Genomic DNA, 20,810 nt, shown 5'->3' with positions numbered 1-20,810 from the left:
GAGTCAATATGACAAGCCATGCTATTTATACCCATGCCCTACTAAGATCTCTTTACGATTATGGCAAGGAAATACCACAAAGAATCAACTTGTAAAAGAAAGAGAACAGGAATGTGTGCATATGTGTTTGTGAGAGAATGATGGGAAGACAGATCAGTGCCTGGGAGAGATTTCAACAGATTTCTGAAAGAAAGATAATCGAAGCTTTCCAGTAGAGGAGTCACTAATACGTTATCTATTTGATGAAACCTGGAGAAACTCCAGGCTTAGAGGAGGCAGGTATTGAGGGTGGGAATGAGAACAAAAGTTGTAAAGAGACATTAACTGAAATGCTGAATGAAATTTCTGAACCAGTTACCACTTTTCCCATCTCCCAGTTGTCCTGTCCCACAGGCAATTTACAGGAAATGGTATTTAATTAATCCCAGGCTAAAACAAAGAGTGCCCTTCTCTTAATAAACTTCCTTCTAGTGTGGGTTTTGGCTCCCCAGAGCAAAATTCTCTTTATGGTAGCGTCTGCAAAAAAGGCTACCAGGCCAACTGCCTACTCCCTGCCCTCAAATCCTAAAGTAAGGTGGGTGAGAACTCTGCCATATACACAGAACAGTTAGGTTTTCATTCTGGGGATAGACTTACTTGTAAAATTAATGGCAGCTTCCTGGAAAAATTAACCCCATCTTCATTCTAAAATATCACAAATAAAAATGTACCAATGTCTTATTCTATTTAAGCTGCTATAAAAAAATCCCTTAAACGGGGTAATAGAAATAATAGAAATTTACTTCTCACAATTCTTAGGCTGGGAAGTCCAAGATCAAGTCATCAGCAAATTTGGTGTTTAGTAAGGGCTCACTCTCGGATTCATAGGTGGTGCCTTATTCTGTGTCCTCACATGGTAGAAGGGGCAAACAGCTCCCTAGAATCTCTTTTATAGGGTCACTAATCCCATTCGTGAGGGCTCTGCCCCATGACCTAATCACCTCCTAAAGCCATCACTCCTTAATACCATCACATTGGCTATTAAGTTTCAACATATGAATTTGGGGGGTATACATTCAGACCATAGCAACCACATATGATAAAAATCAGCAATATCAAAGATACATATAACAATCTTAAAGGAAATGTAATTTAAGAAACAGAAAAGAACCTAAGAAAACTAACTCTAATATCTTCAGAAAACTTTGAGAACAAATGGGACAGGATTCAATGGGGGGAAAGAAGGGCCACTACCAAGAAAAAGAAACATTGGAAATGTAAAATATGATTACTAAACAAAAATGCAATAAAAGGGCTGGAAGAAAAAGTCAAGGAAATTTCCCATAATAAAGAGCAACATTTTAGCTGGGCATAGTGGCTCATACCTGTAATCCCAGCACTTTGGGAGGCAGAGGCAGGTGGATAGCTTGAGCTCAGGAGTTCGAGACCAGTTTGGGCAACATGGCAAAACCCCATCTTTACAAAAAATACAAAAATTAGCCAAGCATGGTAGCACACACCTGTGGTCCCAGCTACTTAGGAGGCTGAAGTGAGAGGATTGCTTGAGCCCAGCAGGAGGTAGAGGCCGCAGTGAGGTGTGATCGTGCCACTGTACTCCAGCCTGGGCAACAGAGACAGACCCTATCTCAAAAAAAAGGGCAAAGTGTCAAAAAGACAAAATAAAGAAAAGCAATGTAGAAAATCAATCCAAAGGGACTAATATCTGATGGTTAGAAAGCAGAGAAAATAGTAGAGATGAAATTGGCAAAGAAATAAAATACATTTTTTAGAACTAAAGAAAGACCTTTAGCTTTAGAGTGGGGTTCACTGAGCACTGAACGGAATAAAGTAAAACTACCACACCCAGGCACATCCTTGAGACATTTCTTTCTTTTTCTTTCTTTCTTTTTTTTTTTTTTTTTGAGATGGAGTCTCACTCTGTTCCTAGAGCACAGTGGTGTGATCTCAGCTCACTGCAACCCCCACCTCCTGGGTTCAAGAGATTCTCCTGTCTCAGCCTCCTGAGTAGTTGAGATTACAGGTGTGTGCCACCACACCCAGCTAATTTTTGTATTTTAGTAGAGATGAGATTTTGCCATGTTGGCCAGGCTGCCTTGAGACATTTCAGCACAATGTTGATAAAGTTTCTAAAAAGTTTCCAGAAAAAAATAATGTCATGAAGTTCGAGAACTTTTCATAGCAACACAAAACTATATAGGACAGTAGAACAATGTCTTCAAAGGCTAGGAAAAAAATGATTTTGAACCTCTAAGTCTACACAGTCAAATTATCAATCAAGTATATTGGAAAAATAAACACACTCTCAAATATCCATGCAACATTTCTAGAGAAGTTTCTTGAAGATATATTCTAGGAAGAAAATTGAGAAGATGGCAGATAGGAGACAGGGTTAATGTGCAGCTTCCATTGGGATGGACAGAACAGCATGTGGAGACACACCACCCACTTTTGCTTCAAGAACCACTGAGAGGTGAAGTCAGCTGGACTTAATTGGGTTGAGTGGGGACTTGGAGGACTTTTCTGTCTAGCTAGAGGATTGTAAACGCACCAGTCAGCACTCTTTGTCTAGCTAAAGGATTGTAAATGCACCCATCAGCACTCTGTAAAATGGACCAATCAGCAGGATGTGGGTGGGGACAAATAAGGGAATAAAAGCTGACCATCCCAGCCAGCAGTGGCAACTCGCTCAGGTCCCCTTCCATGCTGTGGAAGTTTGTTCGTTCACCCTTCACAATAAATCTTGCTGCTGCTCACTCTTTGGGTCCGTGCCACCTTTAAGAGCTGTAACACTCACCGTGAAGGTCTGCAGCTTCATTCTTAAAGTCAATGAGACCAAGAACCCACCAGAAGGAACAAACTCTGTACACATCTTGGCGACCACAAAGGGACTATTGCCAAGTTGTGAGTACCATCGGACCGCTTTTGTTTGCTATTCTGTCCTATTTTTCCTTAGAATTCGGGTGCTAAACACCAGGCACCTGTTGACCAGTTAAAAGCGACTAGCGTAGACGCCAGACTAAAGACACGGGTGTCAGACTTTCTGGGAAAGGGCTCTCTAACAACCCCCGACTCTTCGGAGTTTAGGGTTGTTGGTTTGCCTGGAACCAGTTTCCGCTTTTCCTGTATTTCTGGGCTGAGCCGAGGGTCAACAGAGAGGAAAGCCATTCAGCTCCAGTGTCCTGACAAAAAGTTGGTTGACCCTGTAGCCATGAGAGGAACTCTCAAAGTCACGTCACCCAAGCAAGACTCGCCCATCTATCCTATCTATCCTGACCCTTGCCTCCTGGGTCCTAATGCCTGTTAGAAAAACTTCCTCTCACCTCTCTTCTCTGAGGCTAGTCCAGCTTTTAAAAATCACTCCCTGTCTCTAGTGCTTTTCTAGTTTCTTCTATGAGAATGATTTCTAGTATAAACTTCAGGACTCTGTTCCCTTCTTTAGGCACTTGGGCTCACCAATCAGAAAGACATAATTTTTGCCTGAAGCCCTGTTGTTGGGGGGGACTATCGGGAATTTTAGGATCCCTCCTCAGACTAGCAGGCCTAACAAAAGCTATTCCTGAAGCTAGGATATGGAGCGCCTCAGAAATGATATCTTTCCTATTCATATGATGAGAAGTGAGGACCAAAGGCATCACTCTTCCTTGACATCCCTTCCCTCCCTCAGGGTATGGCCCTCCACTTCATTTTTGGGGCATAACATCCTTACAGGACAGGGGTAAGCTCCCAATACTAACAAGAGAATGCTTAGGACTCTAACCGGTTTTTGAGAATGCATTGGTAAGGGCCACTAAATCGGACCTTCCTCGGTCCTCTTTGTGGTCTAAGAGGAAAATTAGGGTTTCTGCTGCTGCGTTGGTGAGCACGACTATTCCGATCAGCAGGGTCCAGGGACCATTTTGGGTTCTTTGGTGGGGGCGGGTGGGGCGGGGAATGGTGGGAAATAAACAAACCAAAACAGTGGGCGGTTTTTTCTTTCAGATGAGAAACACTCAGGCATCAACAGGCTCACCCCTGAAATGTATCCTAAGCCATTGGGACCAATTTGATCAACAAACCCTGAAAAAGAAGTGGCTTATTTTTTTTCTGCACTATGACCTGACCCCAATATTCTCTCTCTGATGGTGAAAAATGGCCACCTGAGGGAAGTATAAATTACAATACTATCCTGCAGCTTGACCTTTTCTGTAAGAGGAAAGGCAAATGGAGTGAAATACCTTATGTCCAAGCTTTCTTTTCATTGAAGAAGAATCTACAACTATGCAAAGCTTGCAATTTACATCCCACAAGAGGACCTCTCAGTTTACCCCCATATCCTAGCCTTCCTATAGCTCCCATTCCTGTTAATGATAAGCCTCCTCTAATCGCCCCTGCCCAGAAGGAAACAAGCAAAGAAATCTCCAAAGGACCACAGAAACTCCTGTGCTATCGGTTATGTCCCCTTCAAGCTGTAGGGAGAGGGGAATTTGGCCCAACCCGGGTACATGTCCCCTTCTCCCTCTCTGATTTAAAGCAGATCAAGGCAGACCTGGGGAAGTTTTCAGATGATCCTGATAGGTATATAGATGCCCTACAGGGTCTAGGGCAAGCCTTCTATCTCACTTGGAGAGATGTTATGCTATTGTTAGATCAAACCCTGGCCTTTAATGAGAAGAATGCGGCTTTAGCTGCAGCCTGAGAGTTTGGAGCTACCTGGTATCTTAGTCAAGTAAATGATAGAATGACAGCCGAAGAAAGGGACAAATTTCCTACCAGTCACGCCCAGTATGGATCCCCATCGGAACCTCGACTCAGATCATGGGGACTGGAGTCTCAAACATCTGTTGACCTGTGTTCTAGAAGGACTAAGGACAATTAGGAAAAAGACCATGAATTATTAAATGATGTCCACCATAACTCAGGGAAAGGAAGAAAATCCTTCTACCTTCCTCAAGTGGCTACGAGAGGCCTTAAGAAAATATACTCCCCTATTACCCAACTCACTCGAGGGTCAATTGATCCTAAAAGATAAGTTTACTAACCAATCAGCTGCAGATATCAGGAGAAAGCTCCAAAAGTGAGCCCTGGGTCCTGAACAAAATCTGGAGGCATTATTAAACCTGGCAACCTCAGTGTTCTATAATAGGAACCAAGAGGAACAGGCCGAAAAGGAAAAGTGAGATCAGAGAAAGGCCACAGCCTTAGTCATGGCCCTCAGACAAACAAACGTTGGTGGTTCAGAGCAGACAGAAAATGGAGCAGGCCAACCACTTGGTAAGGCTTGTTACCAGTGTGGTTTGCAAGGACACCTTAAAAAAGATTATCCAACAAGAAACAAGCTGCCCCCTCACTCATGTCCACTATGCCGAGGCAATCACTGGAAGGTGCACTGCCCCAGAGGACAAATATTCTCTGGGCCATAAGCCCCCAACCAGATGATCCAACAACAGGACTGAGGGTGCCTGGGGCAAGCGCCAGCTCAAGTCATCACCCTCACTGAGGCCCGGCTATGGTTAACCATTGAGGGCCAAGAAATTGACTTCCTCCTAGACACTGGCGCAGCTTTCTCAGTGTTAATCTCCTGTCCTGGACAGCTGTCTTTAAGGTCCAATCCTGGGACAGCCTGTAACCAGGTATTTCTCCCACCTCCTCATTGTAATTGGAAGACTTTGCTCTTTTCACATACCTTTCTTGTTATGCCTGAAAGTCCCACACCCTTAGTAGGGAAGGACATGTTAGTCAAAGTTGGAGCTATTATCTACATGAATATGGGGAACAAGTTACCCATTTGTTGTCCTCTGCTTGAGAAGGGAATAACCCTGAAGTATGGGCATTGGTAGGACAATTCGGAAGGGCAAAAAATACCTGCCCAGTGCAAATTAGGCTAAAAGACCCCACTACTTTTCCTTATCAAAGGCAATATCCCTTAAGGCCTGAAGCTCATAAAGGTTTGCAGGATATTGTTAGACATTTAAAAGCTCAAGACTTAGTAAGAAAATGCAGCAGTCCCTGCAACACCCCAATTCTAGGAGTACAAAAACTGAATGGTCAGTGGAGACTAGTGCAAGATCTTAGACTCATCAATGAGGCAGTAATTCCTCTATATCCAGTTGTACCCAACTCCTATACCCTGTTCTCTCAAATACCAGAGGAAGTAGAATGGTTCACTGTTCTGGACCTCAAGGATGCCTTCTTCTGTAGTCCCCTGCACTCTGACTCCCAGTTTCTCTTTGCCTTTGAGGATCCCACAGACCACATATCCCAACTTATTTGGACAGTCTTGCCCCAAGGGTTTAGGGATAGCCCTCATTTGTTTGGTCAGTCACTGACCCAAGATCTAGGCCACTTCTCAAGTCCAGGAACTCTGGTCCTTCAGTATGTGGATGATTTACTTTTGGCCACCAGTTTGGAAGTCTCGTGCCAGCAGGCTACTCTAGATCTCCTGAACTTCCTAGCTAATCAAGGGTACAAGGCATCTACATTGAAGGCCCAGTTCTGCCTAAAACAAGTCAAATATCTAGGCCTAATCTTAGTCAAAGGAACCAGGACCCCAGCAAGGAAGGAATACAGCCTATACTGGCTTTTCCTCACCCTAAGACATTTAAACAGTTGTAGGAGTTCCTTGGAATCACCGGCTTTTGCCAACTATGGATCCCCAGACACAGAGAGATAGCCAGGCCCCTCTATACTCTAATCAAGGAGACCCAGAGGGCAAACACTCATCTAGTAGAATGGGAGCCAGAGGCAGAAACAGCCTTCAGAACCTTAAAAGAGGCCCTAGTACAAACTCCAGCTTTAAGCCTTCCCACAGGACAAAATGTCTCTTTATACATCATGGAGAGAGCAGGAATAGCTCTTGGAGTCCTTACTTAGACTCGTGGGACAGCCCCACAACCAGTGGCATACCTAAGCAAGGAAATTGACGTAGTAGCAAAAGGCTGGCTACTGTTTACGGGTAGTTGCAGCAGTGGCCATCTTAGTATCAGAGGCTATCAAAATAATACAAGGAAAGGATCTCACTGTCTGGACCACTCATGATGTAAATGGCATACTAGGTGCCAAAGGAAGTTTATGGCTATCAGACAATCCCCTGCTTAGATACCAGGCACTACTCCTTGAGGGACTGTTGGAACCGAACTGTCGATTCCCTCCTGGGCAGGGGTCGCCGCGAAGGATCACCGACACGAGATTCACAGCAGAGAGTTATTTATTACTAGCGCGCTAGGGTCCCAAGCTCTAAGTTGGCCCTGGGACCCCGAGTGCTTGTTACAGGTTGTTTATATAGGCAAACACAAGTTCAAACACAGCTTAAGGCGCGAAATTCAAACAAAGCTTTAGGCGCGTGGTAATTGGGTCTAGCTATGGCCTGAGCAAGGTGTCTTGTTCTAATTGGTTAGAGCAGGACCTTATGAGGTTTTTTTCTTAGAGTTGCTGATTCCGGGAACTTCGAGGCAGGGTGGGACCCCCGGAATTGGCAGGGTGGGACCCCATGAAGTTGTTTCCCGGAATTGGCAGGGTGGGACCCTATCAGGGTGGGACCCTATCGAGGCAGGGTGGGACCCTATCCAGAGCCACCTGGTGTTAATTTTTTATATGAGGCCTAGTTTCCAAGTTTTATGAGGCCTAGTTTCAGGACCAGTGCTTCAAATACGTACATGTGCAACCCTCAACCCTGCCACTTTTCTCCCAGAGGACGGGGAACCAATTCAGCATGACTGCCAACAAATTATAGTCCAGACTTACGCTACCCGAGATGATCTCTTAGACATCCCCTTAGCTAATCCTGACCTTAATCTATATACGGATGGAAGTTCATTTGTGGAGAATGGGATACAAAGGGCAGGTTATGCAACAGTTTGTGATGTAACAGTACCAGAAAGTAAGCCTCTTTCCCCCAGCGCCCAGTTAGCAGAACTAGTGGCACTTACCCAAGCCTTAGAAATGGCAAAGAGGCCGGGCCTGGTGGCTCAAGCCTGTAATCCCAGCACTTTGGGAGGCCGAGACGGGCGGATCACGAGGTCAGGAGATCGAGACCATCCTGGCGAACACGGTGAAACCCCGTCTCTACTAAAAAAATACAAAAAACTAGCGGGGCGAGGTGGCGGGCGCCTGTAGTCCCAGCTACACAGGAGGCTGAGGCAGGAGAATGGCGTAAACCCGGGAGGCGGAGCTTGCAGTGAGCTGAGATCCGGCCACTGCGCTCCAGCCCCGGCGACAGAGCGAGACTCCGTCTCAAAAAAAAAAAAAAAAAAAAAAAAAAAAAAAAAGAAATGGCAAAGAGAAAATGAATAAATGTGTATACAGATAGCAAGTATGCTTATCTAATCCTACATGCCCACACTACAATATGGAAAGAAAGGGAGTTCCTAACCTCTGGGGGACCCCCATTAAATACCACAAGGAAACCATGCAGTTATTGCATGCAGTGCAAAAACCCAAGGAGGCGGCAGTCTTATACTGCTGAAGCCATCAAAAAGTGGCTGGCAGAGGCTGGGAGAGACCAGCAGAGAAAGAAAGAGAGAAAGAGACAGAAAATCAAAGAGAAAGAAAGAGAGAAAAAGTCAAAGAAAGAAAGAAAAGAAAGAAAGAAAAAGAAAGAAAGAGAAAGAAAGAAAAAGAGAGAAAGAAAGAAGAAAGAAAGAAAGAAAGAGAAAGAAAGAAAGAAAGAGAAAGAAAGAAAGAAAAAGAAAGAAAGAGAGAAAGAAAGAGAGAAAGAAAGAACTGGTAAAGAAAAAAAGAGTGTACCCTATTCCTTTAAAAGCCAGGGTAAATTTAAAACCTATAATTGATAATTGAAGGTCTTCTCTGTGATCCAATACCACCCTGTTGTCAGTGTAAACAAGGCATAGCCCAAAAGCACTGAGGCCACTGACATCCATAGCCTTCCTATCAAAAATCCTTAACCCTGCAGGTTTCCTAACAGGGGATCTAAATCTTAATTAATTACCATACAAAGGTCTGACCAGATCTAGGAGGAACTCCCTTCAGGAGAGGGAGATTGTTCCTCCCGGGTGATTAAGGGAAAAAGACACAATGGGTATTCAGTAAGTGATAAGGAAACTCTTGTAGAAACAGAGTTAGGAAAATTGCCTAATAATTGATCTGCTCAAACGTGGGAGCTGTTTGCACTCTGCCAAACCTTAAAGTACTTACAGAATCAGGAAGGAGTCATCTATACCAATTCTAAGTTAATATGGACTGAAGGAGGTCTTATTAATAGCAAAGAATAATTAAAATCCCAAATGTACAAGGTTTTCAACAAAAGCAAAGCTTGCTAAAAGTTAACAGTGTAACATGGATTATCCTAACTTCTAATCTTGTGGAAATCAGACCCTATCAGTGCCCCTCAAAGCTCCCAGCACTTTGGGAGGCTGAGGCAGGCAGAAAACCTGAGGTCGGGAGTTCGAGATCAGCCTGGCCAACATCCTGAAACCCTGTTTCTCTACTAAAAATACAAAAATTAGCCAGGTGTGGTGGCTCATGCCTGTAATCTCAGCTACTCGGGAGGCTGAGGCAGGAGAATCACTTGAACCTGGGAGGCGGAGGTTGCAGTGAGCTGAGATCACATCACTGCACTCCAGCCTGGGTGACAGAGCGAGACCATGTCTGAAAAAAAGAAAAAAAAAGTAGGGGCCAGGTACGGTGGCTCACCCCTGTAATCCCAGCACTTTAGGAGGCCGAGGCAGGTGGATCACGAGGTCAGGAGATCAAGACCATCCTGGCTAACACAGTGAAACCCCATCTCTACTAAAAATACAAAAAATTAGCCGGGTGTGGTGGCGGGCACCTGTAATCCCAGCTACTCAGGAAACTGAGGCAGGAGAATGGTGTGAATCTGGGAGGCAGAGCTTGCAGTGAGCGGAGATCACGCCACTGCACTCCAGCCTGGGCAACAGAGCAAGACTACGTCTCAAAAAAAAAAAAAAAAAAAAAAAAAAAAAAGAAAAGAAATCAGTAAGGAGGAAGTCAAACTGTCACTGTTTGCTGATATGATTGTATACCTAGAAAACCCTAAAGACTCATCCAAAAATCTCCTAGATTTGATAAATGAATTCAGTAAAGTTTCAAGATACACAATCAATGTACACAAATCAGTAGCACTGCTGTACACCAACAACAACCAAGCTGAGAATCAGATCAAGAATGCAATCCCTTCTGTAAGAGTTTCAAATAAATAAAATAAAAATCATAGGAATATACCTAACGAAGGAGATAAAAGATCTCTACAAGGAAAACTACCAAACAGTGCTGAAATAAATCACAGATAACACAAATAGAAACACATCCCATACTCAGGAATGGGTAGAATCAATATCGTGAAAATGACCATACTGCCAAAAGCAATCTACAGATTCAATGCAATTCCCATAAAAATACCACCATCATTCTTCACAGAACTAGAAGAAACAATCCTAAAATTCATATGGAAACAAAAAAGAGCCTCTTTAGCCAAAGAAAGACTAAGCAAAAAGAACATTATCTGACTTCAAACTCTGCTACAAGGCTATAGTTACCAAAACAGCATGGAACTGGTATAAAAATACGCATGTAGACCAATGGAACAGAATAAAGAACCCAGAAATAAAGCCAAATACTTACAGCCAACTGATCTTTGACAAATCAAACAAAAACATAAGGTGGGGAAAGGACGCCCTATTCAACAAATGGTGCAGGGATAATTGGCAAGCCACATATAGAAAAATGAAACTGGATCCTCACCTCTCACCTTATAAAAAAATCAACTCAAGATAAATCAAAGGCTTAAATCTTTTTCTTTTTCTTGAGACAGAGTCTTGCTGTGTTGCCTAGGCTGGAATGCAATGACGCAATCTTGGTTCACTGCAAGCTCTGCCTCCTGGATTCAAGCAATTCTTGTGCCTCAGCCACTTAAATAGTTGGGATTACAGGCACACACCACCATGCCTGACTAATTTTTGTATTTTTAGTAGAGATGGGGGTTTTTGCCATGTTGGCCAGGCTGATCTCAAACTCCCTGCCTCAAGTGATCTGCCTGCCTCGGCCTCCCAGAGCGCTGGGTTTATAGGCATAAGCCATCATGCCCAGCTCGAAGACTTAAATATAAGACCTGAAACCATAAAAATTTTAGAAGACAACATCTGAAAAACTCTTCTAGACATTGGCTTAAGCAGAGTTAATGACCAAAAATCCAAAAGCAAATGCAACAGAAATGAAAATAGATGGGACCTAATTAAACTAAAAAGCTTCCAGTGACAGAAATATTCAGCAAACAGACAACCCATAGATTGGGAGAAAATCTTTGCAATCTATACATCCAACAATACTATCCAGAAATTACAAGGAACTCAAACATATCAGCAAGAAAATACAATTCCAGGCTGGGCATAGTGGCTCATGCTTGTAATCCCAGCACTTTGGGAGGCTGAGGTGGGCAGATCACCTGAGGTCAGGAGTTCAAGACGGCCTGGCCAATGTGGTGAAACCCTGTCTGTACTAAAAATACAAAAATTAGCTGGGCATGGTGGTGCATGCCTGTAATCCCAGCTACTCAGGAAGCTGAGGCAGGAGAATCACTTGAACGCAGGAGGTAGAGGTTGCAGTGAGCCAAGATCACGCCACTTCACTCCAGCCTGGTGACAGAACAAGACTCTTGTCTCAAAAAAACAAACAACAAAAAACAACAAACAATCCCATCAAAAAGTGGGCAAAGGATATGAATAATTTTCAAAATAAGATATACAAATGAAAAAATGCTCAACATCACTAATTAGGGAAATGTAAATTAAAACCACAATGAGATACTGCCTTATTCCTGCAAGAATGGTCATAATTTAAAAATTAAAAAAAAAAATAGACCTTGGCATGGATGTGGTAAAAAGGCAACACGTTTACACTGTTGGTGGGAATGTAAACTAGTATAACCACTATGGAAAACAGTATGAAAATACCTTCAAGAATTAAAAGTAAAGCTACTGTTTCATCCAGCAATCCCACTACTGGGTATACACCTAGAGAAAAAGAAGTCATTATATGAAAAAGACACTTGCACACGCATGTTTATAGCAGCACAATATGCAACTGCAAAAATATGGAACCAGCTTAAATGCCTGTCAACCAACAAGTGGATAAAGAACATGCGATATATTTATATACCATGGAATGCTACTCAGTCATAACAAAGAATGAAATAATGGCATTTGCAGCAACCTGGATGGAGTTAGAGACCATTATTCTAAGTGAAGTAACTCAGGAATAGAAAACCAAATATCATATGTTCTCACTTACAAGTGGGAGCTAAGCTATGAAGATGCAAAGGCACAAGAATGATACAATGGACTTTGGGGACTCTGGGGAAAGGTGGGAGCAGGGATGAGGGACAAAAGACTACACACTGGGTACAATGTACACAGCTCAGGTGATCAGTGCACCAAAATCTCAGAAATCACCACTAAAGAACTTATTCATGTAACCAAAACCACCTGTTACCCCAAAACTATGGACATAAAATTTTAAAAATAAATAAAATATATTCTAGGAAAATAAAGATGAAATCCAAAAAGAAATAAGAAGGCTGGGTGTGGTGGTTCACGCCTGTAATCCCAGCATTTTGGAAGGCAGAGGTGGGCGGATCACCAGGTCAGCAGATCGAGACCATCCTGGCTAACACGGTGAAACCCCATCTCTACTAAAAATACCAAAAAAATTTAGCCGGGCTTGGTGGCGGATGCCCGTAGTCCCAGAAGAATGGTGTGAACCCGGGAGGCTGAGCTTGCAGTGAACCGAGATTGCGCCACTGCACTCCAGGCTGGGCAACAGAGGAGGACTCCGTCTCAAAAAAAAAAAAAAAGAAAGAAAGAAGAAGACATCGGATACTAGAATCTGAGGAACTGAGCCAAGGAATGGAATAACAACATAAAAGGAGACTTATAGTAACAGGTCAAATTTAGAACAAAAAGTCACTGGGTTTCATGAACAGTTCCTCCAAGAAGACTGGAATGGAAGACAGCATGAGTAAAAATCTTGATCATTTTCACATATGATAAGAAAGTTACATGCTTCTTTTTTGGAGGCTGCAGATCTCAGTGACAATAAGCATGAAGCAAACTGCTGGGTTCTTCCTGGTTCTTATACATTGATCTCAGGCAATTTGCTTATCTTCCTTGTGCCTCTTTTTTCTCAGGGATAATAGTATTTACGTCATTGGATTGTTGAGGATGTAATCTTTCTTTGAACAGTGCTTGAGGCACATATGCAATTACATGTTTGCTATTATTATCATCATTTCCCACAAGAAAAAAGAAAGGCCATCACAAATTCCAAAAAAAACCATAAAAGTGTACTAGACAGTTAAGGTCTAAATATGAGGGAAACTAAAACATGGCATTGTTTTAGTAATAGTGAAAAAAGAGTCCATTGTTGTTAAATTGCACCCACTGAGAAGAAAGGTAATCCAAGCACATTACTTTGTTCTGTAATGATTATTACAGAGACATTACTATAATGTAAATGAAATGATTATTTATATTATCATAATAATATAAATGCTGTTAATAGTATTTGGAGTTTTAGAATTAACCTACAAACAAAACATAAAGGCTTAATCAGCAGTCAAAGCTGAATATAATAGTTCACCTAAAAAATGTAAAAGTAAATATATACTTGACCTAGAGAAGAAGTGTGGAAGAGAGTTGGAAGACAGGATAAAACTGTTAAGATCTTCATCGTATATAAAGAGGAATCAGGAGTTAGTGATTAAAAATGATGGGGAAAAAAGTTAGATATATTATTTCAAGTTGCAAAAATTAACAACAGAAGAAACAAAAAAAGTAACTATAAAAGATCAGAAGAGGAAAGTGGAGAGAGGCAGTTTGTAGAGTGGTATAAACAATCTTTGTTACTGATTTTCAGTAGATAATGTTTAAAGTTGATAAATTAAAATCAGCAGTAGAAACTCATTCTTTAGAAATATGGAGTTAATCTTATAAGGTACTGAAACCCAAAAACGTTAAACGTGGTTGCCTCTGAAAAAAGGAAATTAGAAAAGGAAGCAGAGAATGAAAGGGCTGTGTGTTCTTATTAGTGTTTCTCTACTCTTTGCTTCTAAAATATCACATAGATATTTTTATTTTTAAAAAATTAAAATTTTACAATTTTTACATAAGATGCTAGTAAATGTATTATGATGAGTAACCTGACTGTGATGTTATGTTGTAATATGTATCTTGGGAGACTTTTATTAACCATGAACCTAAATAAAACATGAAATTAAATAAACCCTGTAGACGAAGATAAAACTGATAATCCTTTTAATATTTGTTAAAATATAAAATGTAGGAATATGCAACAAAATTTGTTATTAATTATGTCCCTAAGTCTGTATTTCTCCATATTTCTTTATACATTATATATATGTATATATAAAATACAAAAATTAATACCTAAGAGACTCTCTAAAGTGACTTTCCCTTGCTAATTCTCTGGTTTAATTTATCTCTCTAGTTTCCTAGATAAAAACTACTGAATGATGTCCAAGGCACTCTCAATGCTCAAAGCTAGTCACTCCAGCATGCCCATGAACTTCTGCTCAGTGATTATCAAGAGTCAGTAGTGTTGGTTCCAAATCTGTTTGTGGTAGTTGCTGTTGCAATTATGTAATTTGATTAACCATCATACATAGCATGCTCAAAACAAGCAAAACAAGGTTTTGGTTACACATTAAAAGATTAACAAATGACATATATTTTTATTTGATAAATTTGAATGTTTAAGTTATACATGTATGATTTTTATGATGCTCTGTCTTAACTGACTTTATAAGTGCTAGTCCTTATCATATTCAATAATCTCTACTGTATTGAAATATCTCCAGCAAAGAATATATTATCTTCTCTAATGTCTCCATACATAAAGTTTTACGTAATATCAAAGATGAAATCAGTTTAACATTTGATCATTTTGAATCCTAAAATTCACTTGAATTTGGGATTTGTAGGAGCATATATAAAATTATTAGGACTAATTTGAATTTCTATTAAGTATTTATGGAGTATACAAATTACACCTACCTCAGTTGTATCCTTAAGATAAAGATAGGGTCTAATAGATCTTGATTTTAGATGTTCTTCTACTGGCTCTAAAGAAACAAACTCAAACATAAGTATTTCCATGCTATTGTTACTTGTAATTAAACCCAATCAACCATTGTCTCCACTGCAGTAAACTTTTAAGAAATGTAAATGAGTAATTTTATTTGCTTACATATGCATTGCTTGTACATGGTTAGAGCTAAATCTATTTTAGAATAATTTGCCCTAAAAGTGAATTTCTATTAACAGACTATAACTTTCAATTATTTACTATTTTTACAACTATTAACTGTTTATACAATAAAGCTATATTCTATTGGAAAATGATGGATTTCTAAATAAAACAGAATCATATGTGTTATTCAAAAAATATTTTGGCTAATTCCTTTGAAAAGAGAAATAGAAATAGTCTCTTCTACCTGCATTTCTCTCATATTCAGTTATGAGTTTTGTTGATCTGAATTATCATCCAATGAATATCCTTAAAGTAAGTATGGTGCAGGGGTCAGTCATACAGACTTTGGACTTAGATAGCCTGGGTCCAAATTACACCTTTTTGTGTGAGTTACATAGCCATAGCCATAGGAAAGTTACTTAACATCTATGAGTCTTACTTTCCTCATTTGTTAACTGGAAACAATAGCACTTATAGAAATACTTTCAGAGTTAAATGAGATAATCGATGTAACAAATTTAATACGGAGTCTGGTAGTCATTCAATCAATAGTTATTTGTTGATCAACTACTATAAGCTAGGCACTGATGGACTCTGGAATTGTGACTCCTGCCCAATGATGCTAGTAAATGTATTATGATGAGTAACCTGACTGTGATGTTATGTTGTAATATATATCTTGGGAGATTTTTAGTGGGTAATATGGAAGATTAAAAAAAAAAACAAAAAAAACCAAAAAAAACAAGACGTTGGACTGGTGAAGTGACTTACACCTATAACCCCAGCATTTTGGGAGGCCAGGCCAGGTGCATCACTGGAGCGCAGGAGTTCGAGACTAGCCTGGGCAACATGGTGAAACCCTGTCTCTAAAAAAAAAGTACAAAAATTAGCTGAGTGTGGTGGTGTGCCTGTAGTCTCAGCTACTCAAGAGGCTGAGGTGGAAGGATTACTGAGCCCAGGGAGGTTGAAGCTGCAGTGAGCCGTGATCACACCGCTGCATTCCAGTCTGGGCAACAGAGTGAGACCCTGTCAGGAAAAGAAAACCAACAAAAAAACCAAAGGGTGAATAATTGAAATTTATTCCGTAACAAAAATAAACACATTTTGGTGAGGGAGAACCATAAAAAAGGTATATTGTTGATAGGGTAGTCAGAGGAGGCCTCTCTGAACAGATGACATTTAACCAAAATATGCAAATGAGCTGTAAGCAGCATGAATAGAGTATCAGAGTGTTTAGGCAGAGGGGAAAATATATATTCCTCTCAGGAAATCTGGCAGTTGTACTGAAAAGAGGCTAATTAAGTTGCAATTTATTTATTTTGAGATGGAGTCTTGCTCTGTCGCCCAGCTAGAGTGCAGTGGCACCATCTCGGTTCACTGCAGCCTCCACCTCCTGGCTTCTAGTGATTCTCATGCCTCAGCCTCCCAAGTAGCTGGGATTACAAGCGTGCACCACCACACCTGGCTAATTTTTGTATTTTTAGTAGAGATGGGGTTTCACCATGTTGGCCAGGCTGGTCTCAAACTCCTGACCTCAAGTGATCTGCCTATCTTGACCTCCCAAAGGTCTGGGACTACAGGTGTGAACCATCCCACCTGGTTGAAGATGCAATTTAAATGAAGGCCAGGGAGGTAAGGAATGAGGTTGAATACACACACAAAAGTCACAATAGACAGGTCTTTGTTCTTTTTTTTTTTTTTAGATGGAGTTTCACTCTTGTTGCCCAGGCTAGAGTGCAATGGTGCAATCTCAGCTCACTGCAACCTCTGCCTCCCTGGTTCAAGGGATTCTCCTACCTCAGCCTCTCAAGTAGCTGGGATGACAGGCATGTATGATCATGCCCAGCTAATTTTGTATTTTTAGTAGAAACAGGGTTTTGCCATGTTGGTCAGGCTGGTCTCAAATTCTTGACCTCAAGTGATCCACTTGCCTTGGCCTCCCAAAGTGCTGGGATTACAGCCATGAGCCACTGTGCTCAGCCAGGCCTTTGTAAGGAATACAAGTTTCATACTAAGTACAGTGAGAAGCCACTGAAGAGGCTTTAATCAGGATCAGCCTACTTTTAAAAGATCTCTATATGATTTAAGGAAAGAAAATGGATTAGAGATTTCTGCTACCATTATGGAAGGCCAGGTAATTAGTACCAGCCCTCCTGCTGCAACATCTTAAAAGGCTAGATGGACTATTTTTTAAAGTCTAAAGAGAATCATAGACTTCAAAGATGATAAGGGACCTCTTGTCTTAAATCTAGGAGAAGATAAGAACTCAGATAGGTAAGCCCAACATGCCAAGCCACTTTTTCCCTGAGGGTATTTGTGATGTGAAAGTAAGATCAAGTTTTGGAAGCTTCATGGCTTGAGATAGAAAAAAACAAAAAGCTGGCCAGAGGTCCAAAGTTTTGATATTTAATATGTTCTCCACTTTCCTTCCTCCACAAAAAAACTCCACACCTATTCATTTTACCTGGGATCCAAAAGGGTTACATCCTTAGGGTGAACTAGAATAGTTAAGCTTGCCACCTGGATGTTTTAGGGAAAGTAACGCCTTGAATGCTTTGGTATGTTCTGACAAGTACTGCCTCCAGATACCTGGCATAAACAGTAAAAAAAAAAAAGAAAAAGAAAAAAGAAAAAAAATCTTTTCTGGAGTAAGGTACCATCACCCTAGTTCTCAAATTGTTCCTATAGATAATTTTCCAAATAGTGTCCAGCACACATTCAAAGATAATGAGACACATAAGGAAATAAGACATCATGAAAGTGAATCATGAGAAGTAAAATAACAGTGTGTATAACAAATTATTTGAGAAATCAGGTTATGAAGCACAATAGAAAAATTAAGCAATATGGGGTGATGTGGAGTCAAGAAACCTCAGTTAAGAAGGTTGATGAGAATCATGCAATGGAATGATTGATAATGCCAGAGAAAGACAAAAACTAAGGCAACACGAAATGTTCAAATTCTCTGAGAACTGATAATGCTGATTCCTAGCTCACAGATTCCTAAAATTTTTTTTTTTTTTTGAGACAGAGTCTCGCTCTTGTCACCTAGGCTGGAGTGCAGTGGCATGATAGCTCACTGCAACCTCTGCCTCCTGGGGTTCAAGCGATTCTTCTGCCTCAGCCTCCTGAGTATCTGGGATTACAGGCATGTGCCACCACACCAGGCTAATTTTTTTACTTTTGGTAGAGATGGGGTTTTGCCATGTTGGCCAGGCTGGTCTCGAACTCCTGACCTCAGGGATCTACCCGCCTCTGCCTCCCAAAGTGCTGGGATTACAGGCGTGAGCCACTGCGTCCACTCGGCCAGATTCCTAAAATTTCTAACCTGAAAGTAAGTTTCTATTAAGCAAGCTGGTCATACTTGACTTTTAAAAAACAATAACAAGGAAATTCTCAGTATTGAGCTGAAAGGAAACTCAGAGATTTTGTTTCTAGAAGAAAAAAACACATAACCCTATAAACATAAAAATATATTCCTATTTTGTGAATTGTATAAATTGTCCATTCTGATATTTAACATCTCTTCTTACTAAATTCTTTTTTATAGTTCATGGAAATGCTTTTGACAGAGACATCAAATTATCAAGAACTTTTAAGACACACATCAATAAAGTAAATAAAGCACCCATTAATAAATCAAAGAAGTAAATATGTTACACAAAGCATTACCTGTTGACTCACTTTCTTTATTTTTTATATTTGTTTGAACAAAGAATGGTCTTAAATTTGACTTTTCAAAATTACTCTTTCTAGGTTCAGGCTCACATTTGAAAGACGCACGCCTGGAAGAAATAAAAATTAATTTAAATTAATGAGAAAATTTACAAAATAAATCTAATAAATAAATTTGGAGAAATGTGGTGAAGTCCTAGTTACACAGACTTGGATGTTATGTTAATGTTATCATAGTACAAAGTGCAAAACATTGGACTGCTTAAATAGGAGCTGAAAATATTAGTTTTAGTCATTTAAAGTAGAGGGGGATATAATCCAGTCCCACACTGTAACTGTTGTCTGTAGGCCGACGTCCCAGATTTACAGTCTGGACTCTAACCTCTTCTCTGAACTTCAGATTTACATATCCAACTGCCCACATGACTCCTGCACTTAGCTTAATTGTAAGTATCTCGAACTTAACATATTCAAAACCAAATTCTTGATTCCACCCCCTTCCTGATCTTCTCCTCACCCAGGTTTCCCCATCTCCGGTCAACCAGAGGCTTAGGCCAAAAAGTCTGCAGACATCTTTTATTTCCTTTTCTTTTTCCACTCCCAACCTATCAGCAAATATTACTGTGTCTTTCTTTGAAATAGATTCCAAATCCAAACACCTCTTTCCTCATTGCTCCCATCCAAGTCCAAGACCCCTTTTTCATCTGAACTGCTTCCATATGTCTCTAGCCTTCTTCTGTTTGCTTTCCCTGCTATTATGCTTGTCCTCAACATTCTCTTCGCAATACAGCCATAGCAAGACTTGTAAAATATAAATGTGACTATCATTTCCTTCAACTGTTTCCTATCAAACTTGAGTAAAATTCAAAATGCTCCCTAACAGACAGAAACTTTTCCCCCAGTTCTCATTTCTGAGTAGCAGAATTTCCACTGATTGCCACTCCAGGCCCCTCTCTGCATACCCCTTCACCTCTCACCTCCACATGAACGCTGAGCAAGTTTTCTAGCTGTTTGGTTCAGGGAAAGGAATTTAGGCTCCACTTAAGGACTTTGCTCTTTCCTCTGCCTGTAGTATTCTCTCCACAAGGGGTTGACGTGGCCTACTCCTTCATTTCAGTCTCTACTCACATTTCCACCTCAGAAAGATCTTTCCAGCCCATCCCACTTCCCCCATCTAAAATAGTAACCCCTGTTCCTCTACAGCATTCATCACTGGTGAATTTACATTATATATTCATTTGTTTATTTAATTTATTATCTGTCTCCCCACCTTATCCTAGATTGTAAACTCTGAGGGCAGACTACTTATGTGTTTTATTCACTGTGGTATTTTAGCACCTATAACATGACTGGTACATAGCACATGTTTAATATTCATTGAATGCCTAATAGGCCGGGTGCAGTGGCTAATGCCTATAATCCCAACACTTTGAGAGGCTGAGGCAGGTGGATCAACTGAGGTCAGGAGTTCGAGACCAGCCTGGCCAACATGGCAAAACCCCATCTCTAGTAAAAATACAAAAATTAGCCGGGTGTGGTGGCATGTGCCTGTAGTTCCAGCTACTGAGGAGGCTGAGGCAGGAGAATTGCTTGAATGCAGAAGGCAGAGGCTGCAGTGAGCTGAGATAGTGCCACTGCACTCCAGCCTGGGTGACAGAGAGAGATTTTGTCTCAAAAGAAAAAAAATAATTATTGAATGCATAGGATTTTTGGTAAATTTTTATTGAACTTATCATCTTATACTTTCCAATGGGTTTTCAGTTTATTCTCTCTTTTAATAAATAATTATGTAATCTTCATAAAATAATTTATGTGTTCCTTCAAAAAAATGTATCTTATGTTCTTATTTAATATCATTGGGGAGGACTTCTAGAAGAGGGTAGTATACTAGTGAGAATGGGCATTGTTCTGTTTCTAAC

At 40.6% G+C, this 20,810-nt stretch overlaps 1 protein-coding gene across 15 annotated transcripts in view; it reads right to left on the bottom strand.

Annotated features, from left to right (window-relative positions):
• C1H1orf141 (chromosome 1 C1orf141 homolog) overlaps positions 1–20,810 on the bottom strand; it is a 69,698-nt gene that overhangs the window by 17,494 nt on the left and 31,394 nt on the right. For 14 of the 15 annotated variants that reach the window (XM_071091496.1, XM_071091507.1, XM_071091520.1 and 11 more), the window contains 2 exons: positions 18,889–19,001; positions 15,021–15,088 (listed from right to left, as the gene is read on the bottom strand). In XM_071091496.1, coding sequence (XP_070947597.1) covers positions 15,021–15,088; positions 18,889–19,001 — 181 coding nt within the window. The remainder of the gene's footprint in view (positions 1–15,020; positions 15,089–18,888; positions 19,002–20,810) is intronic. The other variant, XM_071091521.1, reaches the window with a different exon arrangement.

Source organism: Macaca nemestrina, chromosome 1, assembly GCF_043159975.1.
Source record: "Macaca nemestrina isolate mMacNem1 chromosome 1, mMacNem.hap1, whole genome shotgun sequence".
Classification (NCBI taxonomy): domain Eukaryota; kingdom Metazoa; phylum Chordata; class Mammalia; order Primates; family Cercopithecidae; genus Macaca; species Macaca nemestrina.
Note: the sequence above shows the minus strand (reverse complement) of the source record. Positions and strands in the feature narration are given on the sequence as shown.